At 42.0% G+C, this 22737-nt stretch overlaps 1 protein-coding gene across 1 annotated transcript in view; it reads right to left on the bottom strand.

Moving 5' to 3' along the window:
• The window catches only part of dnah7 (dynein, axonemal, heavy chain 7), a 95092-nt gene that overhangs the window by 22213 nt on the left and 50142 nt on the right, over positions 1 to 22737 (bottom strand). The window contains exons 36-54 of the mRNA XM_050048073.1: positions 21728 to 21925; positions 19189 to 19344; positions 18769 to 18937; positions 15652 to 15778; positions 14025 to 14244; positions 13169 to 13795; positions 12701 to 12946; positions 11451 to 11680; positions 10981 to 11311; positions 10524 to 10870; positions 9873 to 10053; positions 9520 to 9705; positions 8772 to 8935; positions 6805 to 6959; positions 4992 to 5182; positions 1497 to 1630; positions 1057 to 1392; positions 720 to 846; positions 187 to 381 (exon numbers count right to left, since the gene is read on the bottom strand). Coding sequence (XP_049904030.1) covers positions 187 to 381; positions 720 to 846; positions 1057 to 1392; positions 1497 to 1630; positions 4992 to 5182; positions 6805 to 6959; positions 8772 to 8935; positions 9520 to 9705; positions 9873 to 10053; positions 10524 to 10870; positions 10981 to 11311; positions 11451 to 11680; positions 12701 to 12946; positions 13169 to 13795; positions 14025 to 14244; positions 15652 to 15778; positions 18769 to 18937; positions 19189 to 19344; positions 21728 to 21925 — 4320 coding nt within the window. The remainder of the gene's footprint in view (positions 1 to 186; positions 382 to 719; positions 847 to 1056; positions 1393 to 1496; positions 1631 to 4991; positions 5183 to 6804; positions 6960 to 8771; positions 8936 to 9519; positions 9706 to 9872; positions 10054 to 10523; positions 10871 to 10980; positions 11312 to 11450; positions 11681 to 12700; positions 12947 to 13168; positions 13796 to 14024; positions 14245 to 15651; positions 15779 to 18768; positions 18938 to 19188; positions 19345 to 21727; positions 21926 to 22737) is intronic.

Genomic DNA, 22737 nt, shown 5'->3' with positions numbered 1-22737 from the left:
GCTGATTTAAAAAATGTGTACATTAACCCTAGTTCTCTGCTATCAGGTATTCAACCGCACCAATCTTTAAGATGAGAGGAAAGACAGAAAACAACTAACTTTCCCCAGTTTGTCTTTACCATCACATATACGACACCTACAGACAGAGCCCCACCCAGACCACCCTGTCAGCATGATGACACTCACTGGGCTATCGTAGACCTTCTTCCACTCATTCCTGAGGTGAGCCATGTCACGACGCAGACCTTTGAAGCACTCCATCTCATCCAAGCGGCAAATCTCATCCCAAGACTTCTTGGGTAGCCAGGTGCAGGGATTTGAGTGAGGGTTGTCCAGGCCCACACCACCCGTCAGAAGGAATCGCCACTCCCCCTCATCCACCTGCAACATTGGTTACCGTAATGTAACTACTGAAGTGTTAACACAGCAGACGATTTACCAGAGTTGTCTATTTACAGTGGCTTAAAGGTTGACCATTTTAGGGATTATCTTTGAACTAAAATTCTACACAAACTGAAAAGACAAGATACAGATTATTTATAAAATCATAAACAGGACTGGTAGTGAGAATATGAGGTGAACTAACTTGTTTGATTAGCTACAGTAACCACTTATTAACAAACCAATCAAAAACAACATTTAACATTCTCAAACATCTATGGTTTTTAAGTGAAGTTAGTCTCTATCTGTATATGTGTGCAGCATGTGTGTATTCCCACCAGCTTGTTGTGCATAAGCAGATTGACACTCAGGCAGAAGGAAAAGAGCAGCTTGTCCTTCTCAAACAGTGAGCGACACACGTTGACGTATAGCGCATAGGTAAAGTGGTCTCTCAGGATCTGTAGTCTGAAGACGACATATGCTTGCATTTAATAATTTCATTCCAAACCAAAGAGAACTCACAAACTCATCCTCACTCATGCATTATTACTCAACATACATCCCTTTTTTTTCATGGGTTTTAAGTCAAATATGATCTGTTGAGTGGAAAGGAAGCTTGGTGGAATGACTTGAAGGAACATGTATTTGGCGAGTGCATTTGTCAGCCCTGCTTACCTCTGTTCCAAGTCGTCACTCTTGTCTGAATTGTCGATGGAGCTGATGAAGAGGTTAATGAACCAGGTGAGGGAGTACTGGTACATGGGCTCAATGTTAGCCAGGTCAGCAATGGAGAAGAACAAGATTGCTGAATGCACGGCGATGGGTGTGTAGCCCATGCGGGTCTCATCAATCTTCTTCTCCGTCACCTCGGCCACAGCCTGCTTCTCCGTGATCTCATTGGCTAACACTTTGGAGCAGGAGAGGATCTCGACGGCCGTCTCATCCTCCAGGATGTTACCCTCGGAGGAGGACAGCACCTCTAAGATTTTGTCCTCAATCTCCTTCAGTTGTCTGACAAAAGTGTGAGGACAATTTGACAAGTCTGCAGTTTACACTTTGAAGAGGGACACATTTTGTTTGATTAGCTGAAATGAAACTGGTGTGTGCTACTGTACCTTTTGTTCTCCGCTCCTTGCAGGATGAGAGCTTGTTTCTCTTCCTCCAGGTCAGGCCTTTCACGGGCCACCACAATACCAAGCAGCTGGTCTTGGATGCCTTCTGGGGTGATCATGAAGTTCAGAAGGGTCACCTACAGCAGAGAGGAATAAAAATACAAAAGACATACAGTACAGTATATAGACATAAACATGCACAAATGAGTGTGTGTGTTTGTTATGACTTAAGTTAACTTTGGGGATACACACCAGAGTCAAGACTAGTTTACTTGGGACAGCTTGTCCAGTTGGGAACAAAAGCCATATCCCCAACTCCTAGATAAACGTATGTGTGTGTGTGTGGGGGCAGGCCTGTCTTATCCCACCCTTGCTCTCAGACATTTAAGCGAGGTACTTTACAGTGCAGTGTTGACCATCTTGACTTCAGTGCTGTACTTCCCACGAACCTCCTATCCAATCAATTCCAATAACCACTCCAGCCTTGGCAAAGCACAGGTAGGATGCATTTACTTTTTTTTTTCTTTTCCGTGAAAAGTGTGGAAGTGTGTCTTTTACCACACAGCCTTAGTCATTCTGCTCTGCACTTACCCGTAGGTTAAAAGCCTATATCTGCTATCTACTCTCTGCCCTAATAAACGAGTGCACTTCTCCGGGGCCTAATTTCATTTCTATTGATGCCGCGGACCCACTCAGCTGGTGGTAAAGACTCAGAGCCCATATAAATCTCCCGTTTGGCCTTTTCACACATACACCCTCCTTCTTTGCCTCCCTTCGTCCCTTGAGCTCCTTAAGGGCTGGTTTACTCGATGCTTGCCCTCTTGTATTTGAAAGTATTGCATTTCAAATAGGGCTTAATGGATATAATGGAAGCCCCATAGTGTACTCTACTGTAGGCAAAAAAAAGACTTAAGCAAAAAGGAAAAAAAAAAGATTGAGCCAGTTTTGAAAAATGAGTTGAATCTATCTAATAGCTGCCCATAAAGAGCGGGGCCCTGCAAATAGATGCTTGAAATGTGATCTTCAGTAATGCTTTCCAACCCCTTGCCTCTCTGTAATGCAGTTTCCTTTAATGCTCCTTTTCTTGGAATTCTTTTTTTTTTTCTTTCATTTTGGAGACTGTGTTCCAATGGGGAGGTTGTATCGGTGAAGGATGATTCAGTGTTGCTGGGGTAAAAAACGTGCAGCTGTTTGAGTGATATGATGCAATAAGGGGGAACCAACAAGAAAAAGTAGGGCTCACCAATCTGTAGGGAAAATAAATCGTCCTTCGGAATGAAGGTCTAAAATAAGTCTCTAGTGCAACTAACAATCTGCTGCTGAGTTTAAACTTTAAAATAAACAAGACTAAAGGCCTTTGCACACCAAGTCCATATGTTTTGTGTGTGTATTTTTTAATCCAACAAAAACTGCATTGCACAGAAACCTTGCACACTGAGTTTGATGTGTTTTATTGTTCTATGAGATGCGGAAATTCGCTGTTAGAGACAAAATAAAAGACACATTTGCTCATTTGCTTCTCCACACTGGAGTTACCTCCCTAGCTTTTGCCTCTCTCTCCCCTCATGCATTTGGCACCGTGGTTATCTAAAGGGGCAAAGCTGTCCTTCCTCTCTGTCTCCACACTGTTGCTCTCTCTCTGTGTACGGTCAGGTTATTGATCTTAGTTCAGCGTGTTACCTTGCTAAGATTTGCTAATTAGCGCAAAAACTATGCAAAGCTGAAGCTGACAGGATTGTCTTTAGTTTTGCAGGTAATCTGGTCATAAACCAAAATATTGGATAAATCAGTCCAATTTTTAATTGATGATGCTGCTGAATGGAAAATAAATGGATTACCAACATGATTACAATTCACCCTAAAGGGGACATGAGTGTATGGAGCAAATTTTATGGCAATCCAGGGTTTTCCCTGGGTTTTTTCGAGACCAAGGTGGCAAAGGCCTCTGGCAGGGGGCATCTTGACAGCTGTACTTTTAGCTTGAGCTTTACACTGCTGACTTGTATAATCATAACAGACATGTCCTGTGATTTTCAACCTTCTATGGTTATTTTTACCCTTTACAGCAGGCACATCCTGACAGCTGAGAATATTACTGTCAGGTATTGTCCCCCATCTATTAAATATGAAAGAAGGCTGAAAATCACAGGAAAAGGTCTGTTCTGATGATACAAGTCAGCGGTCCTGAAATGTGTGTTTCTCTTCTATAATATACATTCTACATCTCGGAGGCGACGTCTTTCCACATACGGGCTTCCTTCGCCTTTCAAACGGGGCAGAGCTCTGTGGGAAACAGTAGGAGAGACACAGCCCGAGGGGGAATCGGGATCTGACACAACACAGGAGGGAGAAGCAGGTCAGTGGAGCTGTGTCAGGGGGTTACAAAAGTCATAGGGATACATCATCTGGGAACCATGAATATCTGTACAAGATTTTGTGCCTATCCATCCGGTAGATATTGATGTATTTCACTGAATATCTGACAGCTTTGACCTTCTGGAGGTATTAAAAGAAAAGTCAGAGGTTTCATCTGCTGACTTTGACCGTGAACGTCCATACAAAGTTTCAGGGCAATCCATCTAATGGTTATCGACATATTTCCCTGTGGATCAAAGCAGTAAACTGACCAATTGACCAGCTGACATTGCCATCCATAGCATGGCTAAAAATGCTTCCCAAACCACAGGAAACCCAACATTCTGACAAGCCAGACCTATCACATTAATAACCTTTCCCTCACAAAAAATGTTTCAGGTTGCATTCTACCAGCCAAAAATACAGTGCCCCATATAAACAGTTAGACTTCAGCGATAAAAGAACTGCACTGTAAGTCAGCTCTATCATTTGGCTTAATAACAACCCCAAAACAAACTGGTTGTTCTGTTGCTACTAAGTGTACTGGAAACAATATTTTTAAAGCAGAGGAATGCAGACGTCTGGTGGCTCCTGCAAGAGCTTTTATTGTATTAAATTCTTCTATTAACTTCTGTTTTAGTAGCAGATGTTTCATTGCGACAACACTGACACCTGCTGCAAACAGCTAAGGCATGTGGCAGACTGTCAGGAAATGCTCTGATTACAGTCACACCTAAAGGTGTGTGCAGGCTCTTGTCTGTCTGTCTGAGTATGTTTTTGTGTGTGAGACCAGGACCAGGTCTGTTTGTGTGTCTCCATTTTGTATAACGTATACAACAAAATTAAACAATAGGAGCTGTGGCAATGATATGCATTCACGTTACTGTGGTACTGAAAGCCCTGTTGCCCTATCCCTCTTGTCAGCAAGCTGACCAGTTAAATTGGTGGCAGACCATTAAAACATTTATCAAATGTTACCATTTGAATACAGCAAAAAACACCCCCAGTATAGTGTTCAAGTATCAGAGTCACTGATTTTTCATGTTAATAATAAAAAAGAGTTACTACAAGTTAAAGCGAGTGAAAGTGTACCATGATACTAAAAAATATAACAGTGCCTGAGGCTGTTTCCCACTGCAGTACCTTGACAGAGGTCTCAGGCAGGTAGTGCGGGTTACGTAGCTTGGTAGTGATGTAGAAGCGGAAGTGGGGAGCATATTCAATGGTGGAGTCTCCCAGGCGAATACACATGGCACCACCTTGTTTAAAGGTCTGTCTCAGCAGCAGAGGCTCCAGGATAGGGTCCAGCTCCTCACCGACATTCTCCAACAGCACTTAGGAGAAAAATGCTCAGTCTTTATCAAAATGTTCTAATCAGGGGAGGCTTACTCTTTTCAGCGCTTTTCTTTGTACTCGCTTATTAACAAGCAATCTCGTATGGGAGCTAATTGGGCACATTTTGGCAGCCGAAAAACTAATCAACACAAAGCATTTTCCCCACATCATCCAAATCTTAGCATCATTGCACTGGTCCCAGATCTCTTTTAGAATACAGTTTTAATTATTAATATTTACTTACAAGGCTGTACATTGCCTTCCATAAAATTATATTTCTAGCCCCTTACATCCTCAAACACCACTCAGATCTTTTAGCTGCTGCAGAGTCCAAGTTAATAGGGTAATCCCGCTTTTGCTGCCCTGCCTCCTAGATCTTTAACAGCCTTTAATTTAGCATTACTATTCAAAACATAATAATGTATTTACGCATATGAAATCTTATGATTTTTTTTGTTTAGCTTGACTTAATTTGTCTCTTTTACATGTTTTACTTCCTGTCATCGTTTACATGTTCCTGCCTCTGGGAAGCACTGAACGATGACCTCTGTGCAGCACATGCGCAACACAAAGAAATCAGCGAAGCAAGTAAAACATTACCAGTTACATCATTATTAATGGGATTTCACATTAAGTATGATAATGCTGTTCTCATGTTAAGAGCATTAACCCATCTATAATTGACATTATGCCTGAGGTATTAACAAAGTTTTTATACAGCACTCAGAGCCACTGACAGCTGATGAACTTTCTCTCCCAGGACAGTGAACCAAATCAGGTCTTTTCCAAATTACTTTGGAGCATCATTTTGTCCTGGTGCATCCCTAATATTTCAGCAGATTAAACAGTGCTTTATATCATTTAATAAACATAAGTCTCGCCTATTAACAGACTTGGCAGGGAAACATTTGTTCACCCACGCTAAAATAAAGAATACTAGCACATAATCAGGATTGTAGGCTGCAATACAAACAGCAAGAAACTGTAAAACTGTGAAGTTAGTGGATTGGCTGTGGAGGGTGGAACTGTAGCCTCTGGGGACTATTTTGCACCCTGCAAGGACGAGCTACTCTGAACTGTTAGCCTTGCAATCTGCCAGTAAAACCCAATGGCTGGCTGAGTTAGGTCATTATTTAGATGTCTTTTTAATGGCTGTGTAGCTGTCTCTGTCTGTTTCTTAGTCTAATTCCTCCCTTGCTGTTCCCTTTCAAACCCCCTGAAAATCTTACAAGACTAAAGTATGAGGAAACACACACTGAACAAAGGCAGCACAAAGGAAAGTCCCTTCTGCCTAAACATGTAAATATGACCCTGATACTGAGCATGAAACAAATAACTTATTTATCCTGTGCTTTTGTATGATTTATAGTAATTTGATATACTAATGGTGCAGCAGACCTAAATAAAGGTTTATTGGAACATCTCACTCAGAAATATTGCTAATATGAATTCTTCCTCAGCAGAACAGAGAACAAAGGAGACAAACAATCCTTGCACAGCAATAATTAGTCCCTGTGGTATAGAGAGACCTCAGCAGGCAGTAAGAGGAACTGCAACTATGTGAATGAGGCACAAACAGACTAGGCAGCCACAGCATCAAACCAGAGAGACTAATGCTTACCTGGCGTGCCAAACTGGATGCAGTTCTCCAGAGTGCGTACAAAGTCAGCGTCACTCAACTTAATGATACGCAGGCCATTGGCCTTCTCCATGTTTTTCACCCATTTGTTGGCCTGGCCCTGGGGATCAATCATTAGAGGCCACCGCCTTGCATTACTGCAAACACACACACACACACACACACATACAAAGAGTAGTCAGTTATCAAATGGTGCTGCCTTGTCAGAGTGACAGATCCTGTGACTGTTAACCATGAGACATCACAACAGCAGGGGGGATGTTGGAGGATAAGAATTGAGATGTCGAGAGGAACGTGGGGGTGAACATTCACTCTGAGCACAGTTAGCTAGATAGCTCACAGTTGGGTATCACACCAGGGGCCATAGTATTGTGATTAAAAAGCAATGTTGCTGCTTCATTTACACAAACAAGCAGATGCCTTGTGACTTTTTTTTAACTTTACTTAAAGAGACACTTCACCTCAAAATCAAAAATTCCTCCTTTCCCTCTTACCTGTAGTGATATCTATCAACTTAGAATGTTTTGGTGTGAATTGCACAGTGTTGGAGATATCGGCCGTAGAGATGTCTGCCTGAACTAGGAGGCACATGGCTTGTGAGTGATCAAGACTCACCAAAAAAAGAAAATACATTTGAAAAACTCAACAGCAGCATCTCTTTCCAGAAATCATGACCTGGTTACTCAAGACAATCCACAGACCTTGTTGTGAGCAGTTCACATAGGAACTATTTTCTTTCAACCATGTCACCATGCACAAGAAAAAGTGTATCAACTCATGGATGAGAGGCGTGTCCTTGCGACAGCACGAGATGTAAACATTGATGGCATCCTTCATGGCTGAACTGTAACGTTAGCAAGCTCAGTGGTGCTAGGTGAGCTAGCAGTAAATGCACACTTCCTTCTGTGTGATGATACGGCCGGCAGGTGTAGTTCAGTAGAAAGAAAGTAGTTCCTACATAAAACTGCTCACAACAAGGTCTGTGGATTATCTTGAGTAACTGGGTCATGACGCCTGCAAAGAGATATTGCTGTTGAGGGTTACAAATGGATTTTTTTGGTGCTCTGAGCACCACTAGCCAAGTGCCATCTTGTCCATTATATTGGAGAGAAGACAGACAGCTATATGACCGATATCTCCAACACTCAGCAACTCACACCAAAACAATCTAAATTGACAAACAGCAATGTAGGTAGGAGGAAATATATGTATTTTTGAATTTTCGGTGAACTGTCCTGTTGAATCAGACAATGTTACATGGACTTCCTATAAAGGTTACAAAGTTCTGTTGTACAGTTTTTTATTGGAGTGCATGGATCTGTAGTGGGCAAACCAATCTTGAGCCTTTAATAAAAGGTAAACTATTGTGATCCAGATACACCAGCTGTCAAACACAAAACTGCTTTTTGTTAAAACACTGGAATCTGTTCCTTTTGCACAGCAAGTGAAAACTGATGTGGCATAAAAAATAAATAGCAGCCAGCACTTTCATTTAAGATATTCACGCTCAGAGTAAGCAGAGGCCCTTTGGGTATTAAAAAAAAAAGATCGATTGCTTTACCTCTATTCCAGCAACAATTTGCTGTGGTACCACGCCTCGAAAAGGCTGCTTTTATGAAAGGTACATTTGAAAGCCAGTTTTCAGTTTGTGTTCATGTCATTATGTAATTTTGAGACCCTGTCCAAATCTTGTCCAGACTTTTCTGACACAACAATTCAAGTACAACTTTATTATAAACTGCACTGTACAGCGTTATTTTATAGGAAAATATAAATTTTGTATTAACACTGGCTGCCGGCAGATGCTCAATAATAGATGTCCCACAACAGGAGCAATAAAACAGTGGCTGGAGACATCCACAGTTGGTGTGTTTAACTCTTGGCAATACAACTAAGGAAGCATTAATATATTTTCCTCCCCAGCGAATGGTTATGCCTTTAATACTCACCTGATTATGATACCGTTGTCTATGGAGAAGCTGTCTGATGGTAGGCCAGCGATAGTCCATGCACGAATCTTTACTGGATCGCCCAGAGAGTTCATCAGAGACATGTTGGGGGAGCAGGGGATCTCTTTGCTCCTGCAAAGGTTCATCCACTCCTCTGTCTGATCCTGGAGAGATGAGGACATCTACAGGTGATGACTTAATTTTAACTTAACTTTTAACTTACTGCATGTGGAGAATAGAACACGTGCACTAACTTTCAAACAAATAAGGGCATATGCTTGTAAATAATAAAGCTTTGCATATAAATGATAACTGATTCACTCTGTCCCTTGTTGTTGTCCAGCATCACAATGGCCCTCCATGTGACAAAGTATAAACAATGACCTTTAAACACTGGCTTGGTCTTGGAGACATGAGGCTCAGCAAAAGGAAAAGGCAAAGCGCCTCGGTACCTCCAGGGTTCACTTTGCACTAAACTGCTCTCAAGCATTTGGCTTTTATTGGTCTGAAAATTGTCTCAGAGTATGTTAAAGAGGCCTAAATTAACCATGATCTAAAACCCTTAAAAAGACTTTATATAAACACAGGCAGAAGGAAAACACAGTACTGTACACTTATCAAGTGTGTACCAAGTCATTTTATGTAGTGGTGATACAAAAATCTATGCAGCTGCAGGTCTTTAAATAGTGGAAGTAATACGTACTTACGATCCACTTCCAAGTATGCACTACCTGCTCCCTTAACTTACCTGTCTGTAGCTGGAGGTGAAAGCTCCCAGGTAAGCCACTATGCCCGCTGAGATGAGGATGTCCCCAGTCAGGTTGTTGTAAAGCTCTCCAAGATTAACGGCCATTTCGCTCCAGCGTGTCTTCTCTCCACCCAGGCCTCCAATAAGCTGCTCAGCTCGCTCCAGCTTCTTACTGCACAGATCCACCTGGAGGACATCAGAGGAGGAGGCGAAGAAGGAAAGCACAAATGTGTCACACTGTGGCCGTTTTTTCCAGCTCAAGGAGCAGAATGAAGGCCATGCTTGCCAGAGCAAGTAATAAACAAAATGTTAAACCATATTCAATCACACAAACAGATGTAAAAAGCACAAACCTGACTCTCCAGGTCAGCTTTCTTGTTTTTGTTTGCTTCCAAAGTCTCCTGAAGCTTTGAGAGCTTATCTTGGACCTCTTTGAGGGCAGCCTGCTTTTTCTGGAGGCTCTCCGTGGCCACCTTCAGCTCCCCCTCGGCCTGTGCCAGCTTTTCCTTCTTTGGTGCCACCACCTTGGCCACTCTGAAGGATGGTGTAGTAATTAGACATTTACAAGATAAGGAACCTCCTAAGAGGTGTGGGTTCTTAAATAATTAAGATGCACAAATTTGAGCCAACAGTAAAATGAAAAATCTTGACAAAATTGCCAAAATACAGAAAACAAACTGAAGTGCTTTCTATGAACTTCACTGTATGCAGAATTTTGTTGGCACATACAACCTTTAGCTTCAATAAATGCATGTAACATTTAAGACTGTCACAACAATAATGAACATTTCCCTTTAAATAATCTGCATCTTGATTTGGCTTGTTATATTAATCACTTGGCATATGCATGGTACACTTGCTGCAGGAAAATTATTATTCCCAGGAAGTTACCGATAGCCAAGCTTCATGTTCCTCACTTAGACAAATGAAAAGCTCTCTCAAGCTTTGTGAATATGCATCAGTTTTTATAACTGATAACACAGGAGGAAAAGAACATCACTTACTTGTCGTACTTATCCATGGCGCACACCCACTTACACATGCCTTCAGCTGCAGTGGATGCAGTTCGAATCTTCTCTGGTACAAAGTCTGGGTTGGTGATGTACTTGTTGCGAATGATAGCTATGAGATTTGGTGGGATGTTGTCCTTGTCATACTCATGGAGGCTTTGGAGAAACCTCATGTCTCCCAGAAGCTTTTTGGCCGGGCCCCAAAAGTCCTCCACTTTTTTACCGGGGCCTGAGGGGTCAGGCACACGATCTGGCTTGATGCCTTTGAGAATACAGATTGCCTCCATCACCAGTTTAACAGCTGGAGGTGGGCTTTTCATGGACTTTACCACTGTGATATCCTGTTCATAAAAAGAACCACATTTATTTGTTGCCGTCTTAACAATTCTATTCCAGTACAGCTAGCCTTTGAGTCAGAAAAAAGTAAAAAAAAAAACTTTGCTCCTTTTACCTGATTGGTGAGAGTATTCAACGCAGAAAGGGCTGACTCCAGGATGGGCATGGCCTCAGCCAAGTCAGCATCGCACTCATCCTTGATGGCCTTGGCAGCCATGGCTTGTTCGTTGGCCACGGCCTCATCTATTTTCACCACCTTCTCTGTCTCAGCCACCTCCACAGATTCATGCTCAATCACCACCATCATCTCATCTACCTCCTTGCTGGCAACAAGCAGCTGTGGTTGTAAAGCCTCCAGCTCAACTTGCATAGTGGCCACCTGGTTTGCTGCTGACTCTAGCTTCTCAAGGCCCACCTCATAACGACGTTTCAGCTTCATTACCTCACTGGGCAAAGGAAAAAGAGAGAGGAGGAAGCCCTGATTTTACACATGGAAACTGGATTTTGTCTTTCGTTTGTTATACCTGACCTGGAGTTATGCATCTGAAATCACAATGTACACACACAGTTTATCTTAAATCTTACGCTCTTTTTGTCTTCAGCAGGGCCTTGAAGGTGGAAATGAGTTCCAGGTATGAGGTTGGGGTGACATAGCTGTGGCGCTGCAGCTCAGCCAAAAAGCGAACTGATAGTTCTATGGTTGAGGTGTGGAAACTCTTGCACATGTTGATGCAGCCTTCTCGAGACTCATCTGTCATCTCAACATCCTCCAGGAAGCGACAGGCCACCGCCTGCAGAGCATCCTCTGGCCAAGTCTGATAAAGAAGGAAATATGCTGTACTGCCACTGTGCTACCATACATAGAGTGTCTTTTCATCTCTGCTATGGTTTTCTTTGGAAGCCCTGGGAGGGGATTGAAAAAAATATGGTGATCCATTTTCTATGTCTGATCTACATTGTTTTCTTTCTGTGTATATGACTTAAGAACAGGTGGAGAAAAAAGTTTTGCCAGAATAATCTTTCAAAGTTCTTAACTTTAAGTTTTGCCAAGATCAACTTTCTAAGTTACTTTTTTCACCTGTAAAAACAGGTGCACCACTACCCCATGTTTAAATAGGACTAATACCATTATTTTTTTTCAGGGTGCATTTTAATTTCTCCATGCACTAAACACAAAGTACATGTATTGTGTGTTAGCAAGTCATGTAACATTACTGTTGCGTCTTTCTTTCTGCTAGGAATGTTTTTATTACCACAATACATTTCTAGCCAAAGGAAGGACACAACAGCAATGTTACATACCTTACAAACAGTGAATATACTGTTATGTGCCTTACGTTAAGAGATCACACAGTAATTAAAACTCATCTGGAAGAAAACATGAATGTCTTTAGTCCTATTTAGAACATGGGGAAGTGGTGCACTTCAGTCTGTTGTGGCTGAAATGAGTAGTACAACAATAAAAACTTAACAGAACTTTTTTTCCATCTGTTTTCACAGATGACAAAAAGGGAACTTCGAAAAACTATCCTTGAAAAACCTTTTCTTCACCTGTTCTCAAGTCATAAAACACAGGAGAGAAAAAAAGCAGACCAGACTAAGAAAATGAATCACCAGAATTTCTTTTCTCACTTGCCTTGCCTTGGGCTTCTTTAGTTTTCTAATGATTCCAAAAACCACAGAATTTACTTAATTTTGATTTACAAGTGGCATCTTGTGACTATGCACTGACATTCTCCCACACTATATTGCCCCTGTCTTTTGATTAAGTACCCGGGTCATCTTTAGGTGCTACGGGCAGCAAACTAAAACTCATGCAACATACATATACACACCTGGAACCAGTTAATGGTGCAGCAGTTAATGAGGGCCGGGAAACGTCTCAAACGGTTCCTAAAGGCGTCTCCGATGGGACTCATGGCCAACACCACATGCAGCTGTGTGCGACAACGCTCTAAAAACATGTTGAAAAGGGACAGGGGGCTGCCATCCGTCTGCTTGTCACGGTCACGCTGGCGGTCCAGCACGCGCATTTGCTCACAGATTTCCTGCTTCTCGTCAACTGCAAATAGATTAGGCACCTAGAAAAAAAAATAGATTACAGGATGTTCTGTGTTAGGCACTGGATTCTTCTATCTCTGTATCCCTGTGTTTATATCCATATTTACTGTATTTGCCTAACCATCTATCCACACATCCATTTTTATTTCATCCAAACCTTCAATTGCTGATCAATCTTCCTATAGTTTGTGCATGTTCAACTCAACTATCAATCCCTATGTGTCCGCTCTCATCCACCTTACCTCACCAGTGTTGAGCAGGTTGCCAATGTCCTCCAGGAATGACTCCATTTTGATTTGAGTGTCTGTAAAGAGGAAAACTCCATGAGCTTCACCCTGCGTGGACTTCCTCATGATAAGCTTCAGGTCATCATGCCATTCAGTGGTTCCGTAGGTCTTGGAGATTTCCACCTGGAAGAGTTCTGCTTCTGCCATGTAGGCAGCCAACCTGGTTAGAGACTGTCTCCCGCTTCCACCAACGCCCACCAGCAGGGCGTGGCCACTCGGCTGCTTGAGGATGCGAGAAATGCGGCATACGTGTTCAATGGCAAAACGGAAGAGCACCAGATTCATGGGCGCTTTGCTGATATTGTTGTATTCCTCCAGGTGTGACTCCACCACCTGCCGGAGCTGGTTGAGGTCATGAACCTCGCGGTAGTTGCGGTCCTCGCCCTTGGGATCATGAAAGTCACAGAACATGAGACTGCGCAGATCGTCCTCAGTGACCTTTCCATTATGGTCCTGGTCCAGATGCTGGAAGAGCTGATGGAAGTTTTCCTTCATGTGACTCTGAGACACTGCCTGTAAATGGTTTATAAGCCACGATCGATCTGTGTCGTGAACCAGTCGATCATAGTATACCCTCAAAACCTGAAGATCAACAAGACATAAAGAGAGTGAGTGTAAGAGAAAGACAGAGAGAAAGCTAGATAGATGGCAACACAGGAAGTTCCACAGGAATTCTGTGTCTAACTTCACTGAAGCTTTATCTATTTCCACATATTTACGCTCCACTTTCTTTATTATATTTGCATATTTATGCTACTTTAGTTACACAGCTGCCAGGTATTTTTCGCTGATTTGTTGTGTGCAACTTTACCTCATGCACCCAGAGCCGTTTGATGACAGATGGTTCATCTGCAGTTTCTGGCCGTGACAGGCAGATGCCCTGAATGACCCGGGAGACGTCGCGCAGATTGAACAAGTAATGGGACTTTGTGGGGGTTGGTAGCAGGTTCTTGGTGGCCTCTCGGTACACTGACATGGTGCTATTAACGATCTGAGAGGTCAAAGCTGCAAACGGCTTGGGGAAAGCAAACCTGTAGATGGAATGGTTGATTCATTGTTGAGATCCCATTTGGATTATTTTCTACAGCTTAGTTAAGAAACTGAATAATTCATTGTTGTAATTTTTTGTTTCATTAATGAAACACTCATAAAATGAATAAATTAAATATATATGATCAAGGATGTTTCTTTTATCATTAGCATTAATAATGTATTTACAAAAAGCCCCAAACTGCCAAAGTGTGACATTGCTGTCTTGTTAAAATGCAAGTAATACTTGTGTTTGCAGGAGTGGTTGGGGAGATTTGAAACCTTTCCAACAGATTTGATTGCTTTAGGACTTGTGGTCTCTGAGGTAAACACAGAAGCAGTGCAGTAAGAGTGGGGGAAGAAGAACACCTTTAATCCTCTAATTATTGAAACAGAAAGTGATGAACAGAATAACTGTATAATAACTTCCATTTATCCTCCTAACTTTATGTACAACATTGCCGTTTTAGCTGCCTAAGGCACGATCAGACAGAGTGTGCTTAAGCAGCCTGGGGCTGTCTTTTGTAATTGTTTTCAATGAGAGGTAAGTGTTTTGCTTGCTGCTTTTGTGTTGCTGAGTGCCTTGTGCTATTCCAGGAGCACCCTAACCACCTTGAGTTGAAAAACTTCAACTCCAAGCAGAAAAAGCATCCAACGTCATCAGCATTTTTTCCCACAGTCCAATCAAATGCATTGAAAGGCGGGCCTTCTGTGATGGTGATGGTAACAAGTTAACAGAGCTCCATTAGTGGTTTGCATTATGCTAACTTTAGCTCATTTTCATCATAGTCCTAGGCAAACTGCAACATATATCTGAACAAAATGTCGCTTCAGCTACTTTCTGTCTCTCACAGTCTCTGACTCATCCTAAAATAAACCTTGAATCGACCATCATCCAAGTGAAGCTCCTGGATCAGCTGGTGGTACTACCTGTGCTTTCTCCTCTGTCTGATGGTTTCATATACCCACACAAATCTCTTTTTCCCTGTGAACACATCTTTTTGGGGACAGCCTCTCAACCTCACTCAAAGCCAGAACAGGTTCACCTCTGCATGTCCATTTTAATGCAGATTTTAAGGTATCTTCTAGTTTGCTTTTCAGCAGAACTGAATAAAAAAGCACTCTGCCTGATCAGGGTGGCCTTCAACAAAAAAGGCAGTGCAGTGAGCCTGTCTAATCAGGGCCTAATGATCTTTTGTTAGTAATAATTTACAATTCGATCTGTTGCCAAAAGTGGTGGGAAACTATCCCAGGACTTGTTGGGGAAAAGCTGTGGGTCAGTTGTGTGTGCTGGAGTCATTCAGAGGTTACATGTTGAGGTTTGATTATAGACATTTCTACACCTATGCATCCATTCTGTGATAATTTGGGGAAAAGAGCACATAAGAAATTACATGTTGCATAGTTACCTTATGGAGAAATGCCAATCTGAGATTCTGGAAAAGATTGTATACATGGTCTTCTCATCAAAATCGTTGATGGTAATCATGTTGAAGTGGCGCAGGTACCGAGGTGTGATGGGGTTCCGCCCTCCACCTAAACAAGCAGGATAAAAAAAAACAGAAAAACTGCAATCTTTGATAGAGATAACACCTCTGATAGGTATGATTCAACTGAGTGTTTCTGCTACGATAATCAGTGCCGAGTTTATTATGGTGCACAGTTACTATTTGTTCAGTACATTCATAAGTCTGTTTTATGTGTTTATGAGCCAAAGACAATTTTCTACACTGGTAGACTGCATAGTTCAACTCTTTTTTTCTATTACAATACTTTTTCAGTGCACACATGTATTAAAAGATGACCTACATCCATAGCATTTTTTAGAGTTGATGTACAGTGCTACATATTGCAAGTGTTGTAACCTCATTCAACATTTATGTACATTTTTCTGGACCTACAGTACCTCATTACAGTGACAGGTAAACCAGTCATATCTCAGGGTGTAACCAACTTGCAGAACTCATCATGATTGCCAGGCGATATGAGTCGATAGAGCGCACTAAGGGGATGTTTTCTATTGAGTGCTTACTGCTGGTTCTATAGTGTGGTGATGTTTGAGACACAAGTTGACATGGCACATTTACAGTGTTGGTTTTATACTAGCCATTTTATAGTATAAACACAATAAAGCAACTCTGTTGAAGTCATTATTACTAAAAAGGTTTAATATAATTCAAAAAACATGGACACCTGTAAAAAATGCTCCTCCATTGTTTCCCTGGCGTGGGTTCAGTGTTTGCCATATTCAGCAGCAGCTTAGAAAAGCTAAACAACTGTCAGCACAGGTATCAGGAGCAGATACTGTAGCTGTGTGGGCACCTGAGTGTGGCACCCATCCTCTTTCTCTTGCAGCTGTCACTGCCAGCTGCCTCAGTGGACAGGGATGCTTTTGTGTTTACACTGGTAGTTGTAACGGAGGTGGTAAACACTTGCTGTTTGTAAGCACCTTAAGGCAGTGAGCAGTTTCACAAAACAGCAGCTTGTGGCTTGCGACATTGACTCAACAGCACTTCAGCAGCAGTTTAGCGACAGAGAGGAGGGGGTCGTATTGACTTACAGCTAGGGTAGGCAGTTTTATTTTGGCAAAAATCCCATAATAAACACTGAGCTTATTGTAATTCAAGTGGTCTAAGAGAAAACTAGACTTCTGCACCTCCTCTTGCTTCTGTTTACAGGCTTCAGAAAATTCAGTCCGTGGTGGGGGACTGTGGCCAATCACAGGTAATTTCAGAGGGCGAGTGTTCCTATTACAGATGTGCGTGCATGTCTCTTTAGTGACAGCCTGATTTAATGATGAAGATTCCTGCAAAGAAAGTTGCAATTCATACATTGCCAACAACTGCCTACACTGCACAGCAACCCAAAAAAAGAAAGACACACTTCTCAAAATGAGTCTAAAAGAGAGTATCGAAACAAAACACGTGTCTATATCGGCAAAGTGTTTCAGAGATGGAGAGAAAATGTTGCTCATAGTTTAGCCTTCTAATAACTGGCGCCAAGGGCCCACAGCTGCAGCTTCATGTTCACATTTATGGAGCTGAAGTAGCTAATGTTAGCGCCTCAAATCATGGTGTGTCCTCCGCCTCACTCCCCGCTGCTACAGACCACCTCGCCATGAGGAGAGTGGACAGCAGCTCCGAAATGGACCCCCAGTAGACAGCCGGAGTAACCTGAATGAAGTGAGTAAAACACCCAAAATATGGGGGACGTGACAGCCCCAATTCTCTGCTGGATTAAGCCCAGCATACACTGTACGATTTTTAAAATCTTGTTGTTAATACCAGCTCACACTGTACGAGTGAATCGTCTGCGATGTGCGGCCAAAGCTCACGATTTATGTGCTCACACTGTACGTTCCGATCATCAAGCACGATCAGAGAGCTCACACTGTACGGGTGAAAATGGCTCGTCGGCCCCTGCTGACTGTCCTGCCCATTGACAACTGTCAATAAAGATACATTTGAAAGCTCCGATTTGTTCCGGAAGTGCCATTGTTGTCAACAAAGCAGGACAAGCGGTTTGCTTTGATGATTTGCGCTGTACTGTGTGCCAAAACGTCCAAAAAGAAGAGGCGTCGGCGCATATGGACTCGCAGATGGCTTGAGAGACGTGGACTGTATGGTTTGTCCATTTTACAACGAGAGTTGGAGGTAAGCCGGCTACAGCCGGGTGCACCCTCTGTGTGTGTGTGTGTGTTGTACCTCGTCTAGCGCGCTAGTTTGTATGTTTGTTACGCTTGCTTGAAAATGAGAGCAGAAAAACTTACCAGGCAGCTGAAGAATATTGGAATATTATCTCCTGCCAGCGTTTCTCTCGTTGATAGTGGTCGTGGTAGGTGGAAGAAGAAACGTCGAACNTACACTGCACAGCAAAAGACGCACAGCGAAGCGGAAATCCGGCCCGAACGTCGGCAGGTCGTGCATCTCAAAAATCGTGTCAAATCCGGCCAAAAATCGTACAGTGTATGCTGGGCTTTAGCAAACTTTCTGTTGCTGCCGTTACACAGATTACACCTGACGCTGCCACTGGCCAACAGCCCATTGTAACACCACCCGCTGGCTGCTACAGCCACTGACCAATGGTCAAAACACTGGAACTGCTGCTGGCTCTCCAGCAGACAAAGCAGTCCGCAGCAGTGGGGAGCGAGGCGGAGGGGCTGTGGGGTTGCTAGCTAGTTAATTCTTGTCTCATTTGTGGTCTAACAACCAGTGTGAGAGAGAGAGAGAGAGAGAGAGAGAGAGAGAGAGAGAGACGGATAAGAAGGGGCTGAGCAAATGAGCTACGTCCATCTCTACAATGAAATAAGATTAATTAAATCATTGTATGAAAACACTGGGTAATTGTGTTAAGTGTATGCATATGCCAGTGGGTGTCTAGTGAGAGGGGCTTAGGACAGATCCGATTTCTACCTACCCTAGCTTTAACCCACCTAACAACCTTCACTTGCTAAATAACCCATGGCTTGGGTATAACAACTGTAATAATACACTTCTAAACTTTGGTGTACTTCTGTTTCCACTCACCGGGTGGTCCCATAGCACACATGACCTGGATGTCCACTAGGTTGATCATGGAGCAGTCCTTCATGTCATACCAGTTCCAGTGGTCCAACCACTGGCGCAGCAGCTCCACAGGGGGCTGGGCACCATAAACCTCCCGGGCTGGCATGTTCACATCATCCACAAACACCACCTGTTGAGATATAATAATTGGAATAAGACTGAATACTGCTAAACTACAATGTATGTTATTTAAAACTTAACTGTTTTATTAAGATGCATACTTTTTTACAGATGCATCTCAATATAAAATGTATATAACATGGACCACAAATCTTTACAGCTGCCAACATTTTAGGGACTCACTTTACGGATATGATTGCAAATGGAAAATCACGTCATACCACCATAAAAAATTATATGAACATAATAAAGACACTGTACCATTTTCTTTCCCAATGGGGGGCCGAACACTCCTTTGCGTCGCTTATCAAGCTTGGACATAATAATGTTTTGGGTCTGGGCAGCTGTGGTCTGGGCTGAAAAGTTGATGAATAATGGGCTGTACACATCCTTCTGCAGCTTATTCAATAGGAAGTTCTGGGCAAGAGATATTGGCAATATGAACATAGATTATCATCAAATCTCATAGTATGGAAGTTTATTGTATGTCATCACTATGATATCTATATATGTACAACACAATAATGCAAAATGGCAACAAACTGCACAATCAGAGAGATATAATCAGGAAAAGTGACACTTTGAAAATAAGTTCTGTATGACAAACAATGGAATAATTAGTTTGGCTTTACTAATGAAGTGCACACTATGTTGTTGTACAGTACAAAGTTTGCACTGTATGTGTGCTTTTTATAGGATATACAGAACGCCTAAAATGACCAATAAAGATCTGGGAGATGTCATGGATCTAATTCAATGAATAAATTGAATCGAGGTACTGACTTAGCTGATATCTGCATACTTATAAAAAGGAAATGCTCATTTGGTTGAAATGTTTTTAGTATTTCACTCTCTATCCTGAATTAGCATGCCAAAGAGCCTGTGCAGGTAGAGTACAAATAAAATGATAATTTCCAGTTTGATCCTGGCAAATGGTTATGATAAGCTTTGTAATCTAATTAAATGTGGCATTTAGTGAGTATTTCATTAGATAAAAACTGGATCGCAGTTAATCCCTGAAAATGACTTTGAAATGAAGTAGGGAATTAGTTGCCCTCTGAGGACACGATCTAAAGTAATGTGCTGCAGGTCAAAAGGGTAAAATCAATGAATTTTTGATTTTGCACGAGGGTTTACAAAAGGGCATTTTACTAAAAGCTAAAAGAGGCTTTTATGAAAGGCCATTTTGATAAATTGGCCTTTTGGACAAATAACCCTCTCTGTTTATGTGAACAAAGAACATAAACCACATTTGATCTATTTTTTTTATTATGAACTGTTTGTTCAGAGCATGTGCTCTAGCTTCCCCTGTGCACATGTGCATAAGCATGCACACAGTGCTCTTACACATGCTTGTGAAATAATGTGAGTAACAACCTGCATCATTAAGGGGGACTTGTGATATGAATGATCACAGGGTGCAGCCAAGGTGCATCATCATCATCCTCTTGTCTAAATTATAAACCAGCAGCACAGCCTCTCTCTGTCTCACTCAAGAGCAGAACGGGGCAGGTGAAGGAGGCTTGTGTACAGCTGTCTGATGGCGCTGGTGCCGGCACCATGCCAGTCATGTTCTTATGGTCCTTAGTGCTGGTGCTCCTTTATCACTCCTGCCAGATTTGGGATTCAGCCACGGTCTGCTAGTTGCGGAACGGGACAGAGCTGCTCCACCACACAGACAGACAGGAAGTGGAGAACAAGGCAGGCTCCCCAGTGAGATGATCTCTATTCACCCCAGAGTCCCAAGTTTGAGCACACTAATGGATGAACTAATGAAGCAAAGGGAAGGAGGGGGGATTAGTCCTTGATATAAATAGCTGAAGGTCTGCTGAGAGATACTCAGTATTCCTCCAAGGTGGCCAATTCGCACCTGGTGTTTGTGGCTTTGTTGCTTCCAAATGATCTGTGCGTTCAGAGCACTTACTCCAGTTTGGAGGCTGGGACTTTACTGCTTCTTGGAAATGAATGCTCACTCGTCCTACAGAATGATATTACTGGTAGCATAGACAGGTTTTTTATTTAAAAAAAAAAAAAAAATTCTGCTCATAAAAATGGCTTAAAGTCCAATCCCTGACTCCCTTGGAGAACAGACGGAAACAGGAAAACAGAGCTCAAAACAAAATACGAAAAATACACATATATATGAATTTACATGTATCAAATATGGGTGTATAATCACCAAAAATAACAATGGTTGTGAGGTTGAGGTTTGGGACATTTTTTTAAACTAGTCAGGCAGAGAAACAAGCCAGTGTACTTCTTGTATATACACTGCAAACAAACTTAACAAAATGGGACCAATTTAGCACATGCTTATTACAGTTACCCCGTGGAGTTTTTGAACGTGTGTAGCACAGTGGGGCAAACTTTTAATTGACTAATCAAAGTTTTGTTTGTATCTTGTGCACATGCTCAATGATTCACATGCATGAGCATACAGGTGACCAGATTCCCATTCCTGCTGATGGTTTCCCACTATTCCACTGATTGACAATTCATGACAGTGAAGGCACTAACACCACATTGCAAACACAGCATATGTAGGAAGAAGAACACTGCTAGCTATCAAATATTTTAACAATGATCATCTCGTTATAATTCAGTGTTCTGCTGAGAGACATTTGGTCCTGGTATTCATGGAGATGACACTTGACACACACCACCCACCCAAACACTGTTGCACACCAAATACACCCTGCTGCAGATGGTTCTTACCTCACATTCCTTTCTACTAAATGTAAAATACCTCAGTGCTTTTCAAGCATTATGTTAATAAAATCATACATTGCAGCTGACTCACTGTAATGTAGACACTTTTGCCAGTGCCAGTGGGGCCGATGAATATGGTTGGCTTCTGGTGGGTGACGAGGAGCTCCATCAGTGCCATGTAGCGTACTGTGTTCTCAGTGGGAACGATGATCTCATTGAACTGCATGTCTTTGCCTATTGGGGGAGCAGTCTTTAGCTCATCTGTCCATAGCTCCCATCTGCCTGGGCCCTGAAGAGGAATTTGGGAAGATTAAGAGTTGCGTTTGAGATATTAAAGGCCTCTCAACCAAAACACACCAAGGGGACCATATAACATTGGACACAACATATCTAGTCTTTAACTGTAGGGTTAGGACATATGACAACATGGGGCACACAAATGGATTTGCCTGTATTGTGAGACTTAAGTAATACAAATGTTTGCACATAAAAGGTCTCTAATCTTATGATTTTCTTTTGTTCAGAATTCATTCATATCAATAGCCTACAAAAGTATCAACAATCAAATCCATAGCAGTCTTTGTGTAGTCAGACTTCTGTGTTACTGTAAAACCAAACAGCTCTTTTCCTCTTATCAAGTTGTAAGATAAAAAAAATTGACAACTCCTAAACAATGTGCTGACAAACTTTCTTATGAAACTTTCAATTCACAATTATCTTGGTCAAAAGTACCTTGTATGCAGTCTGACAAAATATAACGTAACATAACTACTGAAATGTCACACAGTTCAAAATATTAATGTACCATACATTTCTTTGTTTATCTTTGTTGAAACAAATTCTAAATTGTTTTCTATCAATATTCTTCTTTCAAAACAGAATATGTTAAATCTGCTTATATAGGGAAAGCAGATTGTATTTTTTTTTCCTTTGCTATGAAAAAATTAAAATTTACTGGCAGCAGAGTCAAGGCGGGTGGAGCCATGTGACAGTGACTGAAGCACGGCACTTTCTAAAGGTCACATAAAGAAAAAATAAATAAAAATAAATAAGCGAATCTCTTCCCCCACTGTCTGAGGTAAGGTAAAATTTAATACAGGT

The sequence above is a fragment of the Epinephelus moara genome, chromosome 7 (assembly GCF_006386435.1).
Source record: "Epinephelus moara isolate mb chromosome 7, YSFRI_EMoa_1.0, whole genome shotgun sequence".
Classification (NCBI taxonomy): domain Eukaryota; kingdom Metazoa; phylum Chordata; class Actinopteri; order Perciformes; family Serranidae; genus Epinephelus; species Epinephelus moara.
This window is presented reverse-complemented; position numbering and strand designations above follow the sequence as displayed.